The 26713-nt window shown below is 40.1% G+C and overlaps 1 protein-coding gene across 1 annotated transcript in view; it reads right to left on the reverse strand.

Annotated features, from left to right (window-relative positions):
• The window catches only part of LOC306861905 (forkhead box protein P2-like), a 98768-nt gene that overhangs the window by 33355 nt on the left and 38700 nt on the right, over positions 1 to 26713 (reverse strand). Inside the window, exons 4-5 of the mRNA XM_079404387.1 lie at positions 21255 to 21432; positions 3275 to 3364 (exon numbers count right to left, since the gene is read on the reverse strand). Of these exons, the coding sequence (XP_079260513.1) occupies positions 3275 to 3364; positions 21255 to 21422 (258 nt within the window). The 5' untranslated portion in view covers positions 21423 to 21432. The remainder of the gene's footprint in view (positions 1 to 3274; positions 3365 to 21254; positions 21433 to 26713) is intronic.

Genomic DNA, 26713 nt, shown 5'->3' on the forward strand with positions numbered 1-26713 from the left:
AGCCTCCGGAAGGATGTTTGGTTGTGAAAGTTACATTAGCAAAGCCGGTTGGGTTTAAAATGAACAAAAAAAGGTCAAAGTATTGGCCGTATGTTTCTTTCGCGGACGCAAATGCTGTAGAGTGTACCGCAGTTGCACCCTAGTGAGCTGAAATTGCTTTGTTTGGTTATTTGACCTTGTTAATGCTGAGATATCGCTCTCTGAGCCCACACCGCCAACAGGTCAGAGGTCAACTCTACCTCTTTAAACACCTTCCTGACACCTAGACAGCTGTATTATATCGCCACAACAGCCCGTTGTAACACACCCACATGCCTCTGTTTGTTCAGCATCCTCCTGTTAGCTTCTAACCGCTGTTTCGTCAGTATTCAGTATTGCTAACATGTGTTTTCACACTGCTAAATGCCCATCCTGCCATCAGGACGAGACGTCTGGGCGGCACACAGAGCCAAACAAACAAACCGGCATGTAGCATATAATTGGAGAATGGCAGCTGGGCTGATTGAGAGGGCAGGAGACACAATTGCCAGTCGCGCAAGCTTTCTGTAATCCCCCTTCCCTTTCGTCCTCTCGCTTTTTATTTGTGTTTTAAATGTCAGTGTATAAAACGCGCAGGAGATATTGCTACTCGGAGGGAGAGGCGGTATGATGCGAGAGGACTGTTGTGTGCCTTGGGAAATCCTTGTAAGCAGCATGGAGAAGGCACAAGGATTTACGGGGAAGAAATAGGTGTTTATTGACTTCTCCTCTGGGCTTACGGGGTAATAATAGACCTGTCACATTACGCAAATGTGGAAAAGCGGCTTCTGAACACGTCAAAAGCGCAAGATGAAGCGCTGGATAGAATTAGTCAGCCGACAGGCTTTAGACACTAATACAAGTAATTAAAACCGTGAGCTGCAGCACTTCGATGCTCGTGCAGGAAATAATTTATACGCCATGATCTATGGATCACTTTCCCTGCCCTTCCTGGACAGGGAAAGGGGTGGATTCATCAGTGCCAGGGAACGAGCAGGCGTTTACTTTTTTATGTAAATAAGTCATTTTTCAAAATGCTAGTTACTTGGCATGTCTAAGTACACGCACATGATCTGAATTGAGTTTTTGTAAGCATTTAAAAGCATAGCGATCAAAAAGATATTTAAATTAATATTCCATTGGAGGTGAATGGAACGAAGGTGAATGGTTTCAATAGTACAGTCACAAGACGAGAACAAGATGTGTTTTAGCATGATTTTAGTGTGAAAAACTGCTTTCTAACCTGTGTAAAGTTATATCCAATTTTACAACTATTTCTATGACAATGTACCTCCATAAACCCTAAAACAACAGTAAAAATTAAGATTTAAACAACTTCAGAGCTCAAATAATACACAAGTTTTAAAAGAAGAATTGCTTTTATAAAATTATAAGCTTCACATTTCTGCTTCAGAATGGGCCCCATTCATTTCCATTGTACATACCTCACCGTAATCGTGATTTTTGAACTTTTTTTTTTTTTTTTTTAAGAAAAGTATCAACAAACTGTTGATTGAGCTTAATTGGGCAAATGAATATGGAATATTTCTTTAAACATAGTTTTTGGGAAATAAAGGTTAACTAGACATTTAAAACAGCACAGAATAAGTTAATAAAGAGAAGGATCGACGGCATTGATTAACTACAGCCTGAAGACAGCACTCAACAAGCACTGATTCATATTGATTCATATGGCTAACATGAGGCAAGGATGGCATAAGCAAATGTAAATATTCAATATTTACCATCCTCTGGTGTTATTAGAGTCAGGGGCTCGGTCATGGGCCACCAGTTATCACAGACCTTCCTCATCCAATATCACTCGGCTTCCTCAGTAAGTATCGCACGGCAATTTGCAGTCACGCTGTGTGCCGAGAATCCATTCTCTGAGTATACAGACGGCTGAGAAACTACAATAGATACATGAAAGCGCATCCACCTAGGCTTTGCTTTACAACTAATATCTTTGCACAGAAGGCAAAAAATAATAAAACAAAAGGAAAACTTTCCCAAATACAAAAGCCATATTTGCCCAAACTGGTCTGAATATATTAAAAGCGAAAGGCACCGAATCTTTAACTTCCGCATAATTAGATACACAAGGGTGTGACTCTTGGAGAAGGTGTCGCCATTGTTAAACTCTGTGAAAATATTAACGACAAGGGTTAACGCCAATTTTCCCTTCCTTTAATTAAATGCACGGGGTACTAATGAGGTAAACCACTGCTAGCTGATAGCACTTATTAGCAGGGAGGAAGGCACGCTCTCTCTCGCACTTAATTTAAACCTAAAAATACGGAGCCTGGCAGATGTCAAGCGCTTACATAATTTGAGGCGGCGCGTTTGTTTTGTGGGGATGTGAGAGAAATAACACATCGGCACTCAGTGGGTAAGTAAACAGGTCTGGTAATAGGGGATGCGACGTGCGCGTTGCCGCTGTGACCTTTACCAAATCACCGACAATAGCGATGCGGCCCAGCAGGAATCAATAATAGCAAATTATCTTGGAGGGGTACAAATGACATCTAGTTAGGATACACAATGCTACAGGAAGCCAGGAAGAGTTGCTGTTTGGTTTCTGCAGAACTTTATTGTAAATAATCCAATAGAAAGTTTCCAAAAGCTTTTCAATCTTTGTTAACCATGTTTAATTTTGACTTTGCAAAATCTACAGTGAGGCTCTTACAATTTAAGTGAATGGGGCCCAATCTTTAAATGTTAAAACTCACTCTCTCTCCACAAAACATTAACAATGTGAGTTAACATGATTTTAGAGTGATTTAAAAATCCCTAAAATGACTTGAAAAATGTTGAATTAAACAGCTTTATAGCACAAATAATAAATTATAACAGAAATGGCCTCATTCACTTGCCTCACTACAACCTTGATTTTTGCCTTTTAAAGACAACAAGGAACAGATCAATATTTTTTTTTGTGTTAATCAATAATATGAAACAAATGCTGTCAATTAAGCATGGAATATTCCTTTAATATGTCAATATCTTTGCCAGGAGAGATTTCAAGTTGCCCAACAGAGGAGCTGAGATAATGTAGCTGTAGACAACAGAAATGTTTCAGGTGTGAGGTATTTTGTTTGATTTCTTTTGGAGAAGGGCAGGCCTGACAGGTTGAAATTTTACTGACAGCTCCAGAATTACATTGCCAAGTCAAACAGAGTAGCTGGAACAGAGGAAATCTTTTGCAGAGCGCCATGTATTATGGATGGACTTAAGAGATTAGCGAGGAACTGCTCACCTGCAACGGACGCTGTTTGTCGTTGTTCTTTGGAGATTTCAGGCCACTGCCTGGTTGCTGTAGGAGTAATTGCCTTGCTGCTTGTAGGGCCTGCAAAGAAAAGAAAAGAGAAAAAGAAACACAAAATTAGTTTTTTTCCCCATCCTTCTTCCTCCCCTTCAACTCTGGCACACTCAAATATCAAACACTGAAAGGTGACATCTACCCGGCGCATTCCATCCACTACACAATTCATTGTTGTTGATGAGCCATGAAGCATCTCTCAGATATACATTTTTCATGATAATCCATGAAGCCGTGATGAAAGATAAATACAGTTTGTCTAGCACCTCTGAAGAGCACGAGGGAAAAAAAACACACAGAGAGTGTCAGTGGTATTGACCTGTCTAGTGTGTGCTCAGCTGAAATACCCACTTCTCTGCAAATTACCGACCCATTTGCATATTCATAATATCAATTTGAAGTAGAGGCAGGCGATGTGAAGTGTTCCTAGAAGCTGTAATTAAAGTTGACAAAATCAACATCAGATTACCTCAGGAGTGAATTAACAAGGAGCTGAGCATTTGCCGGGCCCCTGAACACAGGGGTGATGCCGGCCCTTCTCCGCCAAATCACTCCAGATACCTACTTCTCCAATGTCATACAACAATACAGAATATTAGGTGGCTAAGGCAAGTGTCCTTATTGTTCATACTTCGTATTAGGGGTTTGTTCAAATCTTCAACCCTAATTATTAAACTCATCCTGTGTGGGTCGACCAATATGTGTTTTTCAGGGCTAATGCCGATACAGATTACAGTTCAAGTAGACCGATAACTGATATTTTGTACCGATATATATATGTCTGGTGTAAAAATGAAAATTAATGTCAAAATTAAGAATAACAAGGACTGTGACAAAAAATCTCTTTAAATGCTTTTAAAATATTTTATCGGCAAATCGGTTTTGAAAGTAACTAATATGATAACCATCAAATGCTTAATATAAGCGACAATAATCGGCTGACCCCCTAGTTTGTGCTACTGACATGATTGACAGCCATTACTTTTTTGTTTATAGGGGATCAAACTAATGATTTCCAGCATGTTGGTGAAAAAATGGGTGAAAAAACATAGATTTACATTGTATGAGTGAATCCTTTGGGCTCTTTTAAATTTGACCAATAAGCAACCAACTAGCAATCACCCAGACCACCCATCAGAAATGTCCCAGCCACCCACATGTCCATATCAATGCTCAGATAACACCTCAGAACACCTTAGTAACCACCACATTTCCAAAGCAATAGCACTAACAATCGCCCTTAACATCCTACCAACTTTTAATAAGCAAACATCCACTCCTTTTTCTTCAGAAAATGTTTTTTTATTATTATATATTTTTCTTAAAACAAAAAACAAACATGTTACAGTATATGTGTGTAAGCCTGATGGCAGCTAGGTTGAAATGATGTACCTTACAGTGTTCCTCATGCATCTACAGGAATACTGATACACGCCTTCAAAGGAAAGCAACTCTTTCCAGACTTCCTGGAGTTGTATGTCGACCGTAGACAGAAGTGAACAACGACTCTGTGAACACAGCCACAGACGGCCTCAGCGCCCCGACACAAGGAGAAAGCAACAAAATAAATAAAGCAATATAAACAATACAATAACTTCACACGTGTTTCATCTGTCGGGGAAGAGGAGAGCGAAGGTCGAGGGGTGCGAAGAAAAAAAAAAAAAAAAAAAAAAAAAAAAACCAGCAGAATCAAGGGCTTGTTTTATTTCCTGGTGCTTGCCAGTATCCATGACAACAGCTGCCTTGACAGGATGTGCATATGGCACTGCTCTGCCAGCTGGTGAGAACAATGTTTGAACTAGTACATTGAGATGCCGAGCAAACAGGGGGAGAGAACGAGAGAGAGAGGGGGAGAGAGAGAGAGAGAGAGATAGGGGGAAAAGTTGCCACGTCTTAACCCGCTGGGAAGGCAGCCATCCCCCTGATCAATTATAAAGAGACAGGGTGAGGAGCTGCCACTGTCTGTCTGGCTGTGCGGTGAGGAGCCAGGCTCTCCGAGCTCCTGGTAAACAAACACAACACAGTGGCGCTGGGTCCTAACAGCATCGATCTGTCTCCTCTGATGCACACACACACAGAGCCGTTGTCTGATACTTCAGGGGACACCAGGATGTGGAGGAGACTACTTCAAATCAGTTCCCTGTCCTGTCCTGTCTTTGAACGAACCAAACAGACAACAACTGGAGTCTTGTGCTTTGATTGTGGCATACTTGTCTTTGGGAATGAATGAATATGCTGTCTGTTCAGTTTGTTCTGTACAGAAGAATATAGAGTCGTTTGGACTACTTTTATGCATTTATGGTGCTTTTTGGTCTTCTGAAGTCAGTTTTATAGCTTTAAAGAACAGACTGAAACATAAAATTATGAAGAATATTCTGGATAACTTTTTTTTAAATATAACAAAGGTGAATGGGAACTGGCTAGCTGCAAAGTGACAAAAAGTTATAGAACCAGATAAGTCTGATTTGAATGAATCATTTAGACTAATTTTGTGAACAGGTTCAAAATTGTTCATGAATCTACAAAAATTCAGTTTTTTCTTTACATAAAATGATCAATTTTTTTAATTCAATGATTCAAACACAATGGTAAACAGTCACCAGGATGTGGAGCTGGACTACTTCAACTCAGTTCCCTGCCCTGTCCTGTCCTGTCTTTGAACGAACCAAACAGACAACAACCGGAGTCTTGCAGTTTGAATGGAGCATACTTGTAAGGTTTGGGGAGGGGGGAAACAAGGGTTTATGTTCTGCTAACTAATCAAGTAGTATACTAAGAGTTTCTGCAAATCATCCTGCCTTATTTTTCCATTCTAAACGATGCATTTATCGATTAGTTATGGTCCTCGTGGTACTTTCGGATGCATGAGTGAGTTATAAGTACCCTCACCAAGTCATTATCGGCAGGACCGCGTGGATGAGATTGTAAATTGCGGGAGATTTCATGCCCATCCAAGCGGTGATTGTGATTGTGTGGCTTTAGTGGTCGGCTAATGGCTTTAGCACAACAATTAACAGGAGGAAATGTTTATCCGAGCCCCGATCGATACAGACTCGCTGTCCTCTGATGAATAAAAGGACAAAGTCAAAGAAGTCATTCAATACATGGTAGAGGTCAGGAGAGTGGCGCTTCCCACAGCACACGGACGGAGACGTTTAATGGCATTTCCAATATGAATGTGAACGCTGGGAAGGGGGAATGTAATCAACTCCACTTTGCATATTAGAGGAACATTTAAAGGGATAGTTCTCCCAAAAATCCTCGTTCCAAACTCATTCGGTTTTCAGTGAAACAAATTTGGAAGACTATTCTGGGCCAATTTTCAAAATAACAAAGGTGATTGTAAATTGGTAAGCTGCAATAAAACAGTGACAATAAAAGTTCCCGAATCAGTTAAGTATGATTTGAATGAATCATTCAGACTAGTTTTGTGAACAGGTTAAATGAATCTAAAGCAGGGGTGCCCAACCATATTTCTGGAGATCTACTTTCCTGCAGAGTTCAGCTCCAACTCGATCAACACCACTGAACCAACTAATTAAGATCTGAAGGAGCACTTGATAATTACAGACAGGTGTGTTTTGATCAGGGTTGGAACTGAACTCTGCAGGAAGGTAGATCTCCAGGAACAGGGTTGGGCAGTGGGCACCCCTGATCTAAAGAGTTTGTTAATGAATCGGCTTAAGTTTCAGTCTCTTCTGTACATAAAACTGGTCTCAGAAGACCAAAAAGCACCATAAATGCATAAAATTTGTTAAAATGTCTCTATATTCTTGTGTAAAGAACAGACTGAACAGACAGCCGATTCATAAACAAAAGAATCAGATTCATTGAATCTGTTCACAAACCAGTCTATAAGATTAATTTGAATTGGACTGATCTGGTTCTTGAATTCAATGATCTGAACACAATGGTAAACAGTCCATAAGACTATAATTTTGCAACTGACCGAATAAATAACAATATGTCACACAAACCGTTTGAGGTACTATTAATGATACTTTTTTGCCATTCTGGAGTCTCAGTCCTCATTGACGTTCATTATATGGAAGAGTGACCAGAAAAATTTTTGCCTTTTGTGTTCTACGAATAAAAGAAAGTCACGAAGGATTGGAATAATGGGCTGAGGGTGAGTAAATGATGAAAGAACTTTCACTTTTTGGCCGAACTATTCCTTTAATGTTTCCAACAGAATTTTTCATCTGTCCTTGTCCTGTAATGCTACAAAAACATTCCTTATTAGTGACAACACCGCATTATACAGCTGATATTCACCCTTGTGCGAAAAAACCCAGAATGCAACACAAAGGCATATTAGGTGCTTTCCAGATTCAACAAAAGCAAAGCAACCACTGAAGTGTTGCTGGACGGAAGCTGCTTGCTTTGCTTTGCTTTTCTTCGTCCTATAAGTTTTGTTGCTGTGCAGAAGAAATGCAGGCTGCCATCCATTAATGCACACATTGTATAAACAGCACAATGCATCACATTCCTCAGAGCTAGGAGCTCAAGGAGAACCCGGGCTGGAGCGTAAATAACAAGGCACTCAGGAACATATTTGATGTTGATATCTATCTCTAAGGACTGGGAGGGGGAGAAAAAAAAAAAAGAACAGAAAGAAACAAACTTGCACATTCAGTACAATGAAGTGCACATGGAAGATACACGCACAAACACATGATTGCAAGGGCTTCGCAATCCTTATGAAAATATGATTCTGCCCAAATGGATCAGCAGTAATTGGTTTCAGATAGCGAGGTCGAGGGGGAAAGGTGATACTGGTCACTGTTACTCGAAACGGGGGGAAGAAACACGAACGTTTACACAGGCGTTCCTCGGGTACATTAATAGCCAAGAGGAGCTCACCGGAGAGAAAAAGAGTTAGGCGAAAGAAACATATGTCAACTCTCTCACCCCTTTCACCAGACAGTCTGTGTTTAGACTTAACACAGGGGTAATGAGGAATACATCGCAACGTTCCCAGCGCTAAAACAAGCATGAAGAGCATTAGCAGCCAGTCGCAGCTTGGCACATCATTACAAACGCATCCTCGTTCCCCAGGATCAGCACTTGAACCGAGCTTTTAGGGTCGCAACTGTGACCAAATGCATTACGAGACAAACAAATGTTACAGTGAAAAACTAGCTAAGGGAAGCAGGTTTGTTTGAGAACGGAAACATGGTGGATTGTTGAGAATGTTTGTCCACAAGGGTGGGGTGTTTTGGCAAATGTCTTCAAATGTCTTTAATTCAATCAATGTTTTTTTTGGAGACACAAAGCTTACCCGAACAACTCTAGATTAGAATGCCACACGTGTTTCGTTGGAAGTTTTGTGCTTCAGAAAATCTCCGGGCCTGCAGTCGCAGAGGGCACGTCAACCCTCGGCTTATGGAAAACACGCACAACAAGACAGAGATAGAGTGAGAGAGCACAACCCTTATCAAGCCGACAGGAGTCGGCTGCCACGAAAAAACAAAGGACAAACAGTTTAAGCTGAACAAACAAACAGAGCTGATTGGCCGGTGGTCTGCGTGGCCTGTGCAAAGATAGGGCCCCACTCTCGACAGCAAAATATTGACACCATATCTGTTATGTAAGTGTGTTTAGGACATAGGGTCTGATGAGGGGCCAAGCCACTCATGAATAGAAAGCGTCGCTCCAGGCACGGATTTCATAAACAAGACGTGGGCTGAGGACATAATAGCCCTGCAGTAGCCCTACGTTGGGTGCCACATGCACGTCAGTATGAATGACAGCTGAAAACGTTAAAGGTCCATTTGGACAACGTCAGTAGGTCAGTCTGCGGACAATGTCCCAACCTCTGTTGTGAGGAGGCTGACTGACACAAGGGCGGAACAGACCGCCTTTTATCAAAGGTCATCCATAGCTGTGATCTGTGTTAGCGCTCCAGTCGACAGTGAACCAGGGCTTATCGGGGAGGCTGGGCGGCCTTGTTGAGCTGCAAAGACTGAGGCTGCATTTGGCTCTATGGAGACAAACAAAGTTCAAACTAGCAACCTGAATGTTAAATTTGGACTGAATTTTGTTTTTATATGAAAGCTCTGAATAGCATCAAACTCAGAACTTCTCAGATGGCACGACAAGCAGCAGGTGATTACATTGTTAAATTTTCAAGCAATTAACAAGCTCTATTTAATATCAGATCAAATAAAAATTGCATTAATATTATTTTATGAATGTATTTTTAATAATAATAATAACAAAATCACAAATATTTTTGATTAGGAAAATTACTACTACTACTACTACTACTACTACTAATAATAAAAAAAAAGTAATTTAAACTAATACCAAGTAAAATATAACAAATTAATAAATGACAATTTTAGTAATAAACTCAATTTATAATTAGAACAAAATGTGACGAGAAAGAAAGTAATATATTATCTTAAAAACAATACAATCTGAATCCACTTTTAAGGCCAGACTCTGTAAATACAAAGATAATTTTTGTCTAACTTAGTAACTTGCCACTTTCATTTGGATTTTTTTTTAGATTTCCTTACAAATAACATGCATCACCCTTTGTTCTGTGGCTTGTTTTAGTCTTCAACTTTCTTCTTTTTCTGGCTTTAGCTAAAGGAAAACTCTGTCTATCCACCATGTGCATATGTAACAAATAAATGACTTTGACTTGTGAGGTCTGACTTTAGTTCTTTAAAAAGGACTCAAGTGGGAAAATGGCCCAAGACACAACATGTCCAGTAAGGATGAGCCGCGTGCTCACAGCATCCATTCCAGCAGCCGACACAAATAAAAAATGAGGAGAGGAGAGCGAGCGAGACAGAGAAAGAGAGAGAGATCTTAGTTATTGTGGATACAGACACAGAGTGTTTTTCCTCAGCCAAACGCCATACTTCTCAGACAAGAGAAAAGGATGTGGGAATAATGAGTGTTTTTATGTGTGACTCAATAAATCAGCGGTGTGTGCAGCTCGTGGGCCGGTCCATGGAGACGCTCCTCAGCTGCAGGGCCAAGCGCGAGCTAACCGGCAGAACAATGAGCTTCTGTGAGCTGCGCTCTCTCTTTTTCTCCTTTCATTCCTTCTCCGGCTTTTTCCTCTCAATCTCTCATACGCAGTTCCCGTCTTTCCTCGCTCTGCGCCTCACATCTCTGTCTCCCTCGCTCGCTTCTTGTTTATTGATTTTCTAGATTAAGGATCCCACGGAGAGGGATTGTAACACACAACCATAAAATTATTTTGGGGTGTGCTTATTTGCCTTCCCCTTGCATCTATTTGGCCTGTGTCTGTAGACAATTATGCTTCCCCAGCCCAGTCTCAGGTGCTAATAATGAAGGACAAATAGAATCATATGTGTAAACTTCCCCTTCTGATGAAAATTTATATTAACTTTCTGCCACTGTAAACACAGAGGCATAGCTCAGCCCTCCCTGGTGAATTCGAGATGAATTCGCTCATTTCTACCCTAGAAAGCCAGGCATTTACTGGAGGGAGAGAGAGAAAACAAAGATCTGCGTCATTGTGTAACCTCACACTTATTTTTTCAAGTGCAAGGAGACAAAACACGAGTCTGTCCGGCCCATCAGGGTGAGTGTGTATGCGCAGACAACAGCAATGTGTGCCTGTCTGTGTGTGTGTGTATGTGTGTGTGCATGGCCCTCGTTGGGGAAACAGTGCCAGCAATAACAGGCCAAACAGAGTCGGCTTCCATCGTTCACTGCAACCACAAACATTCATATGGTTCCTGCCTCCTGCAGACACCGTTATGGATGGTTCTTGCAAATCTGCGCCGCACTTTTGCACTGGACCACGTATAATAGTTTACAGTATCGCCAGCAACCTGTGGAGGGAATTAGATGGCAGGGGCCACGTACTGAAAACAACATCTGTATCCCATAGAAATCCAGAAACGTACATAGAAGAGCGAGAGAAAAACTATTTCTACTCTAATTATTTGCTTTTGCTAAGATGAGCATCACTATTACTGTTACTTAGAATGATTTGAACGATCCCTAACCCTAGTTTTAAACTTTGACAGGTTATGCTACAAACATGAATGGTACTTACATTCATGAAGCTTGATGAGGAAAGGTGTGCTATTCAACAATTTTTATGCTTGCTTAATAAGGCCAGCTAAGACTTCAAATTTCACTGCCAACATTTCCCTTGCCTCAACAAATATTGTAAATTAATTTATAAATTTAAATTTCTAAATTTTAAAAAAGTATTTTGATTATTTAACTTTATAAAAATTATTTTAAAAAAAAACTGAAATATTTAAAAAGTATTTATTTAAATATATTTCACAAATCTACACATACAATTTACAAATTATTTGCTTATTGAGCAACGCTATTTCTTTTGGATTCAAATTTTTTTTACTGGTGGACAAAACATTTGTGGCAAAGAAAAAAAAAAAACTGTACAATTTGCACAGTAACAACTCACATTTTATTTTTTAAAAATTTAAAATTTGGTAACATCTAATGCAGTTCCTTTTAAAGATGCTTAAATGACTTAAAGAGGCATCACAGATCAGTTCTGAAACCTCTGGGAGCTCAGACATTGTTTCTCCACATCTCTGTCTGGCTCCTTTACTTAAGAAATTCGATCTCTCCCTGCTTCTCAAAGGCAGGCTTTGGTAAAGCCCTTGCTTTCAACTGCTGTATATCATCTGGGTTTAGATAAGGTGACTCTACTGGGCCTTTTATCTGCCTTCCTTACAGAGGTACAACCAAGAAAGTAGACTGCTTTTCACTTATACCATCAACACGTGCCAGCAAGTGCAGGTCAGCGAAGGAAATAAAGGAAGAGTGAGGCAGCAAATGAGTAACTCCTAGCATGTGCTCGATGCACTTGGCTTATTTTTCAAGTGATTACGATCCATCTCTTTTTCGCAGTTCCACGCCACTGAGCGTCACACGGTCGGAGGAATACCTCTTTATAAATGTTGCATTGAGGGACGAGAGAGAGCACATGCCACACTTCATTTAGAGTGAGGCTGGAGGAAAAAAGAAGGAAAAGAACAGCACAGAGCCTTTGTCAGGCCGAACGAACGGACTTGTTCGCATAGCGTTTGTTGACAAGAACTTATTAAGAGGCTCAGACAGCAGAGTACACAGCTAGAGGCAAAGTGTAGACTCTTCGCAGAAGGGGAAAGAGACGCCAATCTCTGTCCCATTGACAAAAGAAGTGTTTGTGCAGGGTCTCAACAGCAATACACATGACCACGATGAAAAACAAACTGCACGGGTCTTGTGCCAAAACATACACATATGTACTCTAGGTAGGAATGTTCTAAAAATGCAAATCCATTTTCTTTTAGGCGTATATTAGGGTTAGTATGTATAGTAGCTTCATGAGATATATCCTCATTTAGGCAATTGTACATATATCGCCTAATCACCCTCCTGGCAGCTCTCTAAAAGAGCTGTGAAAAGTATGTGTGGTCCACGACGAGCTCTTACACTGTTACCCACAAGGTCGACTGGCCCCTTTGTGACCTTCAATGTAAAGCAAAAACCCCTGATTACCGTGTAACTAACCACAGACAGCAGGTTGTTGAACAATATGCGGTTTCTCCTCCAGCTGGAAAATACGTGCTGAAGGAAGCTCAAAAATGGTGCTCCGATATTATCGCTTTTCACCACAAAATAGAATGGGGTTACAAGAGCACAAAGACAAACTATTCACCTTGTCCAGGCGAAGACAAACTATTGTTTTCACTCCATTTACCTGAGTGTTCAACTGTCATTAGTTTGCGGTGGGCCGGTAGTCCATTCAGCCCAGGTGATGGATCTTCCCAGCCCATCTCAATGAGCGTTGGCCTGCGCTGCAGATCAGCAGAGTTAATAGCGTTACATCTAGCTGGTGGTGGGCCAATGCATCTCCGTCAATCCTCCCCACTGAAGGAGCGCTGGGGCCCCGGGCCCTCCCGGCTACGTGTGCCAGCGAACTGTGGCGTTTGTCTTGTGAATATTCCAATTACAGTGCGTGCCTGACCTTTTGAGTGAGCTGAGCTGGGGTAGAGTTATCTTCCCTCCTGACACACAGTGCCTATCAGTCAACGTTTCAGTGAGAGAGACAGATCTGTTCTAAGGGTTTCAGGCTGATTACAAAGAGCTACGGATTGTTACACATACCCCTAGACGTGCGGCGATTAAGATACATTCAATACGCAGATAAACATACGTGTTCACTCAAACACGTCGGCTCTGTGTATTCACATGCCATGTATCTGCTATAATCAGCCGGCTAACTGCCTGACTACACTCGCTCCCGTAAACAAACCCTTTGACAGGCCTATATGGCTTTTTACGAGGTTTATTTCGGAAACCTAGCGTGAACAAAGTCATACTTTTGTAGTCCCCCCTCCCCTCCCAACAGCTAATCTACATCTTTCATTGAATCAAGAATGGAAATGGCCTAGAAATGCTTCTTTTTCAATTTCATGCTGAGGTAGCTCAACTTAGTGGATGTAATTTCTCCTAACAAGAAAATTCATCACAATGTCGTTCACTTAGTTCGACCATGAGAGAAATCCCCCTCCTTGTCTCACTCTTTTTTTCCCTTTTCTACGCTTTGATGAACATCCCTAAAGCATCATCACTCCATTCATAACATGTCTGACCATAACTAGACAATTACATCGGCTGTTAAAAAGTAGTAACTGTGATCTAAATCAAAAGATACACAAGATGAAGTATATAACATATAATTATTAAAAAATATTTAAAATAAGACTGGATGAGCCATATCAAAACAGACAACATTTGCACAACTAAAATCAAGCAGTTAAGCAAATTAACTACAATACTTGGCTTTGAACATTGGTTTACAGTATCTGATCATATTGCTTTTGCCAATGTTTTATAAAAGCCCCCCAAAACCTCTTAATCATGGTAAAAATCACAGCTAATTGCTTTAGTAGCAACTTCTGCTAAGCCAAACCGAGACAAGCACCCTATGTTGCCACACAACTGAGGAAATGCCTAGCGGGCAAATTCATGCATCAAATAACTCCTGGTAAATACCTCTAGCAATAACAATCACATTTCAATTGAAATGGAGTAGCATTGGAAGATTTAAGCGTGAAAGCAATATCAGCTTAGCGTCAAATCAAGCATGAAGCCTCACACACAACCTTAATTCATGTTTTGCATACGACGACAGCATTTCCTTATCGCCACGTTCGCTCAATCCCTCTCACGCACAATGCAGTGTATGCCGCTAGTTCTCATTTTTTGTGCATGCTAACACTCTCTGTGGTTTTTTTAGCTCATGATGGAGATGTTTGGGCTGAAATGACAGCGACGGAGAGGGGATATAGCATCGATCCTACACTTTAAAGATAAACAATGTCCCGGACGAGCCCCCAGAAATAACACCCACTGAGAAAGCCTGCAAGCCTGGGCTAAGTGACATGTGCGTGCATTTGAAAAGCCTCTTGTGTATTTGCGAGCTGAGGCTGGGCTTATTTACAGCATTTGTTGAAAAGCCCTGAAGAGCTGCAAGCTGAGAGGGTCTCTTACATATGTATTCAGTGTCTGAGGGCAGTGAGCTATGAGCCAGGCCAGACGCCACTCATATGATCTCTCTCCCGCTCGCTCTCTTCTGCCATTATGGAATTCGAATATTCAAGTGGAAGAGTGGCAACATCTGACTACCTTGTGCATAGTAAATAGAAAGAGGGAAAGAGGGAAGAACGGGGGGAGACAACAGCTCTTGCAATCGTAGCCCTCAACTCCTTAACCAGATTTACATCATTTTAATATTTGTTCCGGAAAACCTTCACATACAAACATCCCCAGGCAGGCGTTTCACAGGCTGATTTGTTACTATTCATGGATAAACCGGAGAGAAACTGTAATACTAGACATGCTTGTTAAATTCACAAGGCTCCAAAGCTGCCTTCTAGAAAATCCTGCCTCTTGGTTGTCAGCTTAAGACGCCGGGCATCTGCATGTGAGAGCTTTTTAAGCTCTGTTAAATGGTTTGTGGTGTCATAGGCTGTCAGAGATACTGGGAGGATGAGGTTCAGGATGCTCCAGTTTCCTCACCATGTTTTTATTGCGTTTGAGTTCAGGGCGACTCTAAAAGACTCCTCGCTCTAGGGGGCCTTGCTCTGAATCACCTGCTTCGAGAAATACAACTTTCGTTTCGTTGATCAAGGTTTGGGAAAATAACTACACTACCCATAAGCACCTGCTCCACAGTCTTAAAATAGTGGTTTGACTACGTAATCCAGAGCAAAAGTATGTCACTTTTGTCTCCAGTGGAAGCTTCTGCCCTGAGGGCCGTTATAGATTTCAGTGCCATTAATTTCCGCAGGCAGGGCTGTTAGAAAACATCAAAACAGCAGGAAATGATATGTGAAGTGGTCATTGATCTTGACTGGCCAACTGCTGGAGTTTTATTTACACTCAGAGGTTAAACATAATTGCTAAACACAAGCGGCTGTTCAGAGTTGTGGCCTAACGGTTAGCCCATACGCTAACACATTGAGCCATGGACAAGGAGAGTCTGAAACTGGGAAATGTCATAACATTTCCCAATATCCCACTCGCCTCTAGCCTTCTCCACCATTCAATCAATAAAGTGGTATCAAATTAAATAAAAAATACAAAAAGTATACATTAAAAACAGATGGGTATTTATAAAAGTACAGAATAACATGCATAAAAAGTATAAAATATTTGCAAAGTAAAATAAAAATTCAAAAGTATGAATACATAAAACTGTAAAATCATGGATTAATAATGTATAAAACAACTTCAAAAAATCAAAAATAAAATCAGATGGACTACATAAGCACCGTAAGGTAAAGGTTCACCTTTGCAATGTATAAATATTTCTATTCCACAAAAGAAAAAAATTCTCCCTGGTTGCCTAAATGTGCAAACGTGGCTCATTTCATTTATAACTCTAAGGCTGAAGGTGTGTGTTTTTCACCTGCATGTCTTTGACCTGTGTTTCCCCCCCATGACGCTACTAGTGCCGCCCAAGCATGAGCAATGTTCATGAGTGTTTGTTTCCAGCAGATTTCACTCTGTTCCTTTCTCTCTCGATCCCCCCTCCTCGTCCTGTCCCTCGCTCGATCTCTCTTTCAAAGCCACGGCTTGACATTTCGCTCGGTCTCTGGAGAGGCCGATGGGAAATGGAGTTACTACTGCAGGCGCACTGTAAATTCCATACAGTCACATGTTATGTGGCCTAAACACAAATGACCACTCCAGGATCTGAGCTCAGTGGCGATAATAGAATAATGCCTGCTGTTGTCTAGGGAGGAACGAAGCACGCACATCTGTCACGGAGAGGCTTATATCTTGCAGTGTCATCGCGAGAAGCAGCACGCCTCTATATGTCAAAATGATGTCTGCTGATAGTGAAATTGTAACTGTAAAATACAACGGCAAGTCATCGAAACGTGTTTTATTTTGTTTCTAGCGTCAATCTTTGTGAGAGCTTTCTGAAATGTGGCTCTGGTGAAACCGTATGTGTGTGTGCTTGTGCGTGTGTTATTTACACACTGTAGTGGAGGAGTCTCAGGCCGGTGTGATAAAGCTAATGAGCTTCTTTGTGCTGGAGTGTAAATGAGACCGTCACCTCGCTTTCGCTATCTGCACGGTAGAGACTCCAGGGGTGATTACTGCTTTAAATTATGCTCAAGGGCAAAGCGCTATTTGCATCAGAGGGGCTTTTATTTGGCTGATGAGCGGCGAAAACAGTCATCACCCTGCCTGAAGATGTTGCACTCGCAGCTCCCGGTGGACGGCGGGGGAGATGGAAGCGAGACTGGCTGTTTGTGTGGCGTCTCCGTGTTACTTTGTTACTTTCCCCTCCTGAATGACAGTCAATGGACCCCTAGAGACGCTCCCTCCCACCTCTTCTGAACGCATGCATGTGTGTTAATCTGTTTGTGGGGTGATGATGGAGTCAGACTCATTGAATATCAATTAGCACTGTGGTTTTTCTCGGTTATGCTTCTGTTTATGGATATTTTCCAGGTGTTTTCTTGGATTTGCAGAAAATCGTTGTGGAAAATGAAGTAAATAAGTGCAAAATAAGTCCTATTTAGATAATTCGTTTTCCATGGACACCTCCTCCCTCCTCCCCAAGTGGCTCCCTCAACTGCGGTACTACCTCCAATTTCATTTGCTCTTACACCTGAAGAAGAGGGGGAAATATGGCTGACACTGGCTGTCAGGCGTCTCATCTTAAATTCTCCTCAAGCTAAAATGTCGGGTTAATTGCTGTCATTTTTACACCGGGCCAGTGACTTACACACCGCTTCCTGTAACAATCGCTCTTAGCAGGGGGAAAAAATGAACAATGTCCTGTGCATCTGGACACGACATTCATAAATACATGTGGAAGAGTGGCTAATAAAAAGTGCAGAACTGATCTAAAAATAAACAAATAAATAAAAACAGAAATATTCCAAGAGCCAATGGCATGTATATAGTATAAAATACTGCAGAGTCTATAATTGAATTCAAATGAATAAAGGCAAAATGCATGGCGTGTGGATTTTATAACGGCGCCCATTTTACTAATATACCACAGAGAACTTCCTCTCAGGACAGGAAGTTAAATGGCAGAGTATGGCTAGCTACACTATAAATCCATACGATCACAGATTATTAAACGAGAACAATCATCTAGAGGTTCCATTATATCAAACCACATTATCCACAGATCAATGCAAACATTCTTGTATGCAGACACCATTATAAATATAACAACATTAAAAGCTCATTTAACTACAGCCTACAAATCAATGAAGTCCATGTCCTTAACCACCATTCTTGCTGAAACATGAAAAAAAAAAAAAAACATACAGTGCTGCAATGCTTCTTCCATAAGATGATTATAATGGAAATATAATGTATAGCAAATGTAAAACACTCTCTGAAAATAATAATAATAAAACACAAAAAAAAGATCACAAGGCAATTTGTAATTTCTGAGTAAGAAAGTTTGGCAATGGACAAAAATAGTTCAATAGTTCAGTTACTAACGGTCATATTTAATTGGACTCTTTCATCTCTCTCTCACACACACACACACAAACACACAGCACCAAAACTCAGAGATCTAGGTGGTTATTAGGCGGATGTGTAGGAATTCTCTGACTGTGGTGTGTGAGAGAGGGAATTGTGCAGGAAGTGTGTGAAGTTAACAGCACCTGGCCTCCCTTTAAAAAGCCTCCCGAGGCCTGTTAGCTGGCCCACTCATTTCAATGTGTCTGCCTGCGCTCTCCCGCTCGCTCTCTGTAAGTGAAACATTGTCACTCTCTCCACTGTCTCTATGGCACTTATCTCTTCTCTCTTCACTCTTTCTGCTTACACTGCCCTTTTCTTCCACTCTTAGTGCGGATTATCTACAGACAGATAACAAAATCTATTCAAGTAATATGCAGCTATGCAGGAATAATAACACTATAATAATATAATAAATGAAAGAAATAGAATTAAATATGAATAAAAATGAAATTTTACAATTGAATACAGCAAAATCAACGTTATTTGTTATTGTTATCTACTATTAACTACTGTTAAACTAACATGTAACTAACAACAACAACAACATTAATAATAATAATAATGGAAGTAATGATTCTATATGGTTCTATATTTTGTTGGCTTTGTACTCTACTCTGCAATGACAAAGTTTAATCTAGTCTAATATTATTAGTGATATAAAATAAAATTTAATTTATATACAATTTATATCTATATTGCATACACATTTATAATATTATTATTACCATACTTTTAATTATGTTTGTGTACAGTAATAATAAAACAATACAAATAATATTAACTACTGCTACCAACAAGTAACAACAATAACAGTGATTATTACATAATAATGAATATTATAATAGTAATCATCATCATCGTTATAATAATAATAATAATAATAATAATAATACATCTGGTTAGATGCTTCTGTGGCAAGTTGCTTTATTGGCTTTTTGGCTTTTACTGTACTCTGTTTAATAATAATAATAATAATAATATCTGAACCTACAATTTTTCTTATTAAAAATAGATTTGTTTACATTTTACCATTTATTTTACATTAAATGCATATTTATATACTTTCATATTTAGAATATCAATATTTTATTTTTATTGTTTATAATTATGTTTGTTTACTGTAATAATAAAAACAAAAACATTTGATATAAAAGCATCTATCTTTCATTTTAAATTACATTAATTAATTAGAATTCCTAATATGTAATACTTTATTATTTCAGTCTGTTTATAATTTATTGATCATAATAACAAATACAAACCAAATATATAAACATTTGTATAGATATTTAAATTCACACACTTAATATAAACCTATAATTAAGATGTTCATTGTTTAATATTTCAATAGGATTATAATAATAATAATAACAATAAAACTTCAACTACTACTAACAATTCACAAATATGAACTATTATCAATAATGGCTTTGATACAAGTTTACAAAAACACTTTTAAGGAGCCCAGCGTTAACCACCAAACACTGATCTCTATCTAACACACGCTGAAGTGTTCAGGTTAAAACAGAAGTCAGTAATGAGAAAGCAGGGGGTTGACCCCAATCAGACGCATGTGTGAGACACCGAGAGAGAGAGAGACGGCCGGTGTGATGATGAATGGGAGGAGAGGCCATGAGATGGGGGTGCCGTTGTAATCACCAGCTGGAGAGGGTGGCTATGAAAGGGGGGGCCTTCAGAGGGGCCCACAAAGAGCCGCAGGACACACTTCACTCTGCTACACTGATCCTGTCTTACCCACAGGCCCATGGGCTGCTTTCAGCTGCTGTCACTAGGACTGAGCCACTCATTCATTCATACACACACACACACACACAAAAAAATAAAATAAAAAGAACTGCCATTTAATAGCTATAAACTTAAGCTGCCAAAAAAAATAAATAAATAAAAATATAAAAAAAATTATATATTATTAAGTATTATAAAAAAATCTAAATATACATTTAAAAATATATAAAAACTATAAAAATGTTACATTATTAAAATAATTTTGCAATTATTTGGCCTACATAAGTATTTTAGTAGTATAAATATTCCCATGGAAACCGAAAAAGTATTGAAAGTCTTACTTAAATCCTTGAAAACAAAACAAACAATGCCTGAGGAATCACAAATTCTGTTTTCAGACACATACTCACATCCAATGACACACTTGCGAGTGAATAAGTGAACACACACTCCACAGCGCCTGCAGACTAACCCTGAGCTCAGCCTGACCTCTCATGATGCTCTTCTGGTGAGCTGTCAAACCCATCATTCACTGCACGGAGACACATACATACATACAGCACACAACTGTGTTGCTTTTAAAGCCAAAATAATAACGCAAACATCCCCTACGCATATATATTTTGATACAAATACAACATGCACTGATCAGTTGAGGTTTCTGGAGTGAATGAGCTGCTTGGCATCCCATAAAGTGTTGTGAAGTCAAATAAGGAGGCCCTCTAGTGGCCACAAACAAAGAAACATGAGCAAGGCTCCGTACTTCACACACAAACACACATGCACGGCCTCAGCGGCACGCTTCTTGCAAAGAAGCACCAAAACACCTCCAAAACAAGTCAAAAACAGCTCAAATACAGCCAGATTTCTGCACAAAACTCTTGAAATCCTAATCATTAGAGTAAGCTTAAATCAACACCGCCACTAAACGAGCACTAAAAAAGTAAAATCAAGAATAAAACAAAACAGTCCAGTTCCTGTCTAAATGTGCACAACTGAAGGGTGTCAGTCAAATAGCTGCCTGATGAGCCAGCAAGAGAGAGAGAGAGAGAGAGAGAGAGAGAGAGAGAAAGAGAGGGAGGGAGAGAGAGAAAGAGACCGAGCGCGGCGGATGACAACGGACGGGGGGGAGAGAGACGCAACTTACCTGCTGTTGTTGCAGATGCAGCAGCTCGACTGCGCTTACTTCACTGCTCGTCTCCCCACTTGATCTTCCATCTCTACTGCCAGCATCTAATTGGCTGCTTAGGCTGCTCATTCCATTTTGACTCATTGAACTGTTGCTTATTGTCTCATTGGCCGACTCCTGCATCATGACTTAATACCTAGAAGTGATTAAGAGGCACCGGTTAAGGCTCTTGTTACAATCCCCTTTAGTTGCCTCCTAAAAAAAAAAAAAGGGGGGGGGGGGGGGGGGGGGGTTAAAAAGAAAAAGGAAAAATGGGGGCGAGAAAGAAAAAAAGCTTTCCATTATCAACCTCTGCTCCCTTTGCAAATTAAAGCATTTAACGGGGGGAGGGGGTGGAATTATGCATTCACTGTGTAAATGAAGCAATACAAAGAGATGCACGTTTCTTCCTGCCTTTTATTTATTTATTTTTTAATTTTGTTCAATCATGTTTTTATTTTTATTGTATTTCCTTTTTTTGCATATCAATCATCACACACACAGATAAACATCACATGGTGTGTTTAAAAATACATTTAGTGACTTTACTGTGGTGTGAATAATTTCCAAAGGAGCATGTTTGAAATACAACACATATGAAGCCCTTTTTTCCCCTCTGTTCAAATGTCTTAAAATATCCCCGTTGCGTCTCGACTGAACGGAGTTGCTTAATGACGCACAGCTAATCATGCAAAATTAAAATTTGGTACAGGAGGTGAGGGGAGAAGAGGGGGAATTACAAATCACATGCTTCTGTACTGTGATGAACGATATAATGGTCTTTTCTTTTAGCTGAAGCTAAATAAAATTCGCCAGCTAGGCAAATGAAGAGAGAAAAAAAGCTTATGTCACATCTAGTCCTCTTCCTCCTTTTTATTTTAATCACACACTCAAATATTCATTATTTCCGTATATTTAGTGCCGTCTGCCGAGCACAATTAAAATTCAAACACCAAATTCAAACAGAACAAAAATCGCAAACGTCAATTTTTACTCTGGCAAATAAATGAAAAGATATTAAATTAATTTTCCCTGGCATCTATTAGATATGAAAACAGGGGAGAGTGGTGGCACAAAAAAAAAAAAATAACTTTCACGAATATCACTAATGATTGTGCTAAAAACAGCATAAATTATGCATATTAGCTCTTCTCTGGTAATAAATGTTTTATAATTTTCCCTGCATAAGTGCTGTGTACGTTCACAGGAACCCTGCTAAGATCTGTGGAGATCCTTGCAATAAATAAAAGAATCATCCGACCCAACAAACGCAATTCAAGGTGTGTTCTGCATAGCTAATACACCCACAAGAGCCTTAATACACACTCCGTCATTCACATATTCATCGAATCCCTCCTCTCTACCCATTACACATTTTGTTTCTCTCAGAAAATGATGATGGACTGTCTCATATTTCAGCGCATTCAAACATAAACAATATTAATTACGCTAATGACAAGCACGCACAATAAAATATCCCTAATCTCATGTAATGTTTAGAAGGGATTCGTTTTTCCAGCAACACTTTCATTTATTTCCCTGAGAGCTCCGCCATCCTTCTTTCCACAGATTAAACGCATCAATTTTGTCACCTGCTACGTATGGACAATTAGCAGCGATCTTTGAACGAGAGCCTACAGTAACTCGACAGCCGAGCCATGGAAAAAAAAGAAGAAGAACGGTGCTAATCAAACACACGACACAACAAAGAGGTAGTCTTCTAATCCACGGCTGCTTTTCAGATCAGCAAATGACATTTTAACAGCACGCTTGTGTCTTATGAGAAACACTAGAAGCAAGAGTTTTCTTTTTTTTCTTTTTTATTTAAAAAGAACACCACCTAACTATGCACTGGTCAACTTGGGAACAAACAAAAGTGCAGAAGATTAGCAGACCAGGAGAAAGAGAGAGAGACTCAGCACAGTGTGAGGGTTGACGAATCTCTCCTGAAGAAACACAAAGCTGCCGTAGAGATTAGGCGACTAATAAGTATTCAAATTAGGCATAAATTTTACATGCCCCATGTTTAAAATATTCAGAGAAGGGCCGCTTGATTGCCTTTACGCGAATTTTATGAACAACGTAATGGAGTGTTTTTTAATGCCACAATGAAGGAGACTAAAAAGTGAGGGATGAGTTTAGGACACTGTTCCTACTCAAACCTAAAAAAAAAAAGTGCTAATTAAAATTACATTTCAGATCAATGTAATCCCAGTTTGCACAGTGGAAATTCAAATATGATTTCTACGAACTGATTATTCCACACTTGTTTTACAATAACTAAAGAATGGATGACATTTTGATGTAATATTGGGAGGAAGAAGAAGAAGAAAAAAAAAAAAAAACTTTTTCCCTTCAAATTTGGTTTTAGGTTTAATGATGCGGAACACTGATCCTGTCATTATAGAAACACACATTATTAACACTGTATCCTCTAAATCCACATGATCCACAACTGGCATGTAGGTGTCTAACCGAACATAATGCTCATGCAGATGTATGCAAAGTGTATTCAGAGAGATCAGGTGCTGCTTTAACCTTAATGACAGCGGTGAGATAAATTAATTAGCCATCTGAAGGCAGCATCCAAATCTGCCAATTACAATGTCAATTAGAAACACATCTTCGCTCACGATCGTTTCCACGCGATGGAGCGGATGCGAGGAGGATGGTGGGTGGGTTATGTGTCTGAATGACACTGAGTGAATGACACTCAGGCGGTAGTCTGTATGGTACTGTACCGCCTGAGAGAGATGGACGAAGAGAAAGCACGAGCGTGAATGAGAGAGAGAGAGAGAGAGAGAGAGAGGAAAGCCAGCACCCAAAGTCTGTCTTTGTTCATGTCTATTGTAGGACCCCCGTTTCTCTGTCTTTGACCCTTGGGGCCAACTGCCTATCATTAGAACACACTGTCTTTTCCTAAAAAACCCACTGGGGTCAAGGGTTCATGCTATTGGAGCATATTTACAGCCCTTGCAAGTCTTTTAGTGTGGACAAGCTCCAGCCCATTTGACACTGGCAAAATTGGACGAGTCCTGTGATAAACACTGAGCTTGTGAACCGTTATTACCCATATCATCTTGATAAGAGTCATCATCTAAAAGAAAGTCGGTGAGTATTCAAGAAGGCTGATAAAAACCAAATCGCTACGTTTATGGAATAAAAGATGTTATTTGGATCCGTTTCTTTTCTCGCTGTGTGTTTTTTGTGCTTTAAACGCTGTAACAGTACCACGCTTGCGACTTCTTTCTGGCTGTGTAAATGTTTGCTCTCGAATCGTAGGCTGTGCAAATCTGTCCTTTCCATCAGGTGAAAAATCCCAGACAGGATCCTGACAGCGCATTCAAGGGCTACGCCTGTGATTTCGGGTGGGTGGGTTTGCAAAGAAAGGTGTGGGGAGGGAAAGCCACAAATATAGCCCAGATGTTTCTCATACACACACACACACCCCCTCCTCATCACGGAGGAGTAAAGTTACTCACGCTCGTTTGAGCTGATCTGATTTTACAACCACAAATGTTGCCTCATTATCAAATGCGGCACCCTTCTTATCGGAGCTCGGATATCGCGATTCTAAGTTTTCCATCATCTAAAGCGCTTGGAAACCGCGGGATATGTTTTATACAAGTCGCTGAAAAGGGGCACTGGAGGCTGCGACTGTGACATTAACACATTCTCACACACACACACACACACACACACTCACAAAAATCATCCACTTTCGCCGAGACGCACTTCATTTTTCCCCTCCTGTGGAAACCGGCGGCCCTCTCCCCTGATAGGACGCGAAGAACAGACCTGAAAAAGAGCTTGATGATTATTTCAGGGAGGCATCGGAAAGGCAGACTCTGTGATCCAAGAAGTCTAGTCATTATCAGTGCATTGCTCAGGTGCCCGGAATCCTAACATTGCAAGGAAGGGTGAAAAAAGACAGGGAAAAAAAAAAAAAAATACTAAAAATTACATTTCACAGTCTGCTAGCTTCACCCGCTCTGATTCAGTTAAGATATGGATACCATTTAAAATAATCACAAATTCTGTGCTCCACTGAAATTAATTCATCATTGCCATAAGTTACAATGCATACAAAATAAAGCAGCGTGGCTCTGCTATTCTCCAATATTTAACAGTTGGGAATGCTTAATAAATCAAAATGCCAGATTTTGAATATGATGATGCAAAGTTTGAATTTCATCCCGTGCATCTGTACTACATGTGAAATTGGGAATATACTAATTAAAAATGCCACTGAACAGCTAAAAAAAAAAATGCTATTTAAAAGTTAAACCGTGCATGCCAGCAGTCTTTTTTGGCTCTTAAGGGTCGCCGTACACCGTTAATGACTCTCCTCTAAACCTGAATGTACTGTAATATTACAGGCACCCTCTTCTCAGATAGAGGGATTTCAAAGTGATTCACAATGGACGAGATTATACAGTAAAAAGAGCATGAGGGAAATCATATTTATACCACGAGTACAAAAATGAAAGGGGAGGATGAATACATCGCTTTTCAGGATTAATAGTATGCAAAGTAACCGAATCAAGTGTTGTTATCAGTGGTAAAATGAGAACACATTCAAGAAAAAAAAAAATTCACGATAAATAGACCATCTGTGATTCGATTCATTCAGCGCTGAATGTTCAGAACTTAATTCTGGGCTATTTACATTAAAAGAAGGAGAAAAGGAGAGGGAGATGAAAAGAAAGAGAGAGGGAAAAAAAAACACAGACTAAGGGGACAAAGAAAACTGCGATAAATCCTGAAGAAGCCCTGAAACAAAACCAAATCCTTGAGAAATAAAAAAACACAATTAATAAATGCTAAACAAAGTGACCTACAAAGCTGGAGTTTCGTTCAGATTTTCCAGCACTTCCGAAAAAAAAAAAAAAAATCTTTCCGTTTGATTCAAATTCTACCCAGCAAGCACCTCCCTCTCGAACGAAAGCAGCTCCAAAAGTGGGTGACTAGACAGTGACGCTGGTATCTCATCAAGCAGTCCCTGCGCTTGCATTTTGGGTAATTTCTTTAATTAACTCAGCCCACCTAATCACCAGTAATTGACCTATAAAAGTAGGAGGCCCCATTGTCTGCTCCAATCATCTCTGGCAGGAAGAGAAAGTCTCTCCCTCGCTCTCTTTCTCACTATTTATCCATCGTCTTACACTATTTACCTGCCTCAAATGCATATTTCATTTCATTTCATGCCGCAATTATCCTTTGTGACACCGGCTGCGTGTGGGGCGAGATTAAAAGCCTTGGGGTGGAGGGGGCAAGCGCACTCGCCCCTGCCTGGGACACGAAGCCGCGTTAACGACCGGGACGGCCCTGGTGCCGCCACACAGACACGAAGCCGCGGAGAGACATAGCTCATGGTGACGTTTCCACTTATTTGAGGCTGATTAGGGTCATTATGTCGCACCGCTCTGATTTATGTT

Source organism: Barbus barbus (genome assembly GCF_936440315.1).
Source record: "Barbus barbus genome assembly, chromosome: 42".
Lineage (NCBI taxonomy): Eukaryota > Metazoa > Chordata > Actinopteri > Cypriniformes > Cyprinidae > Barbus > Barbus barbus.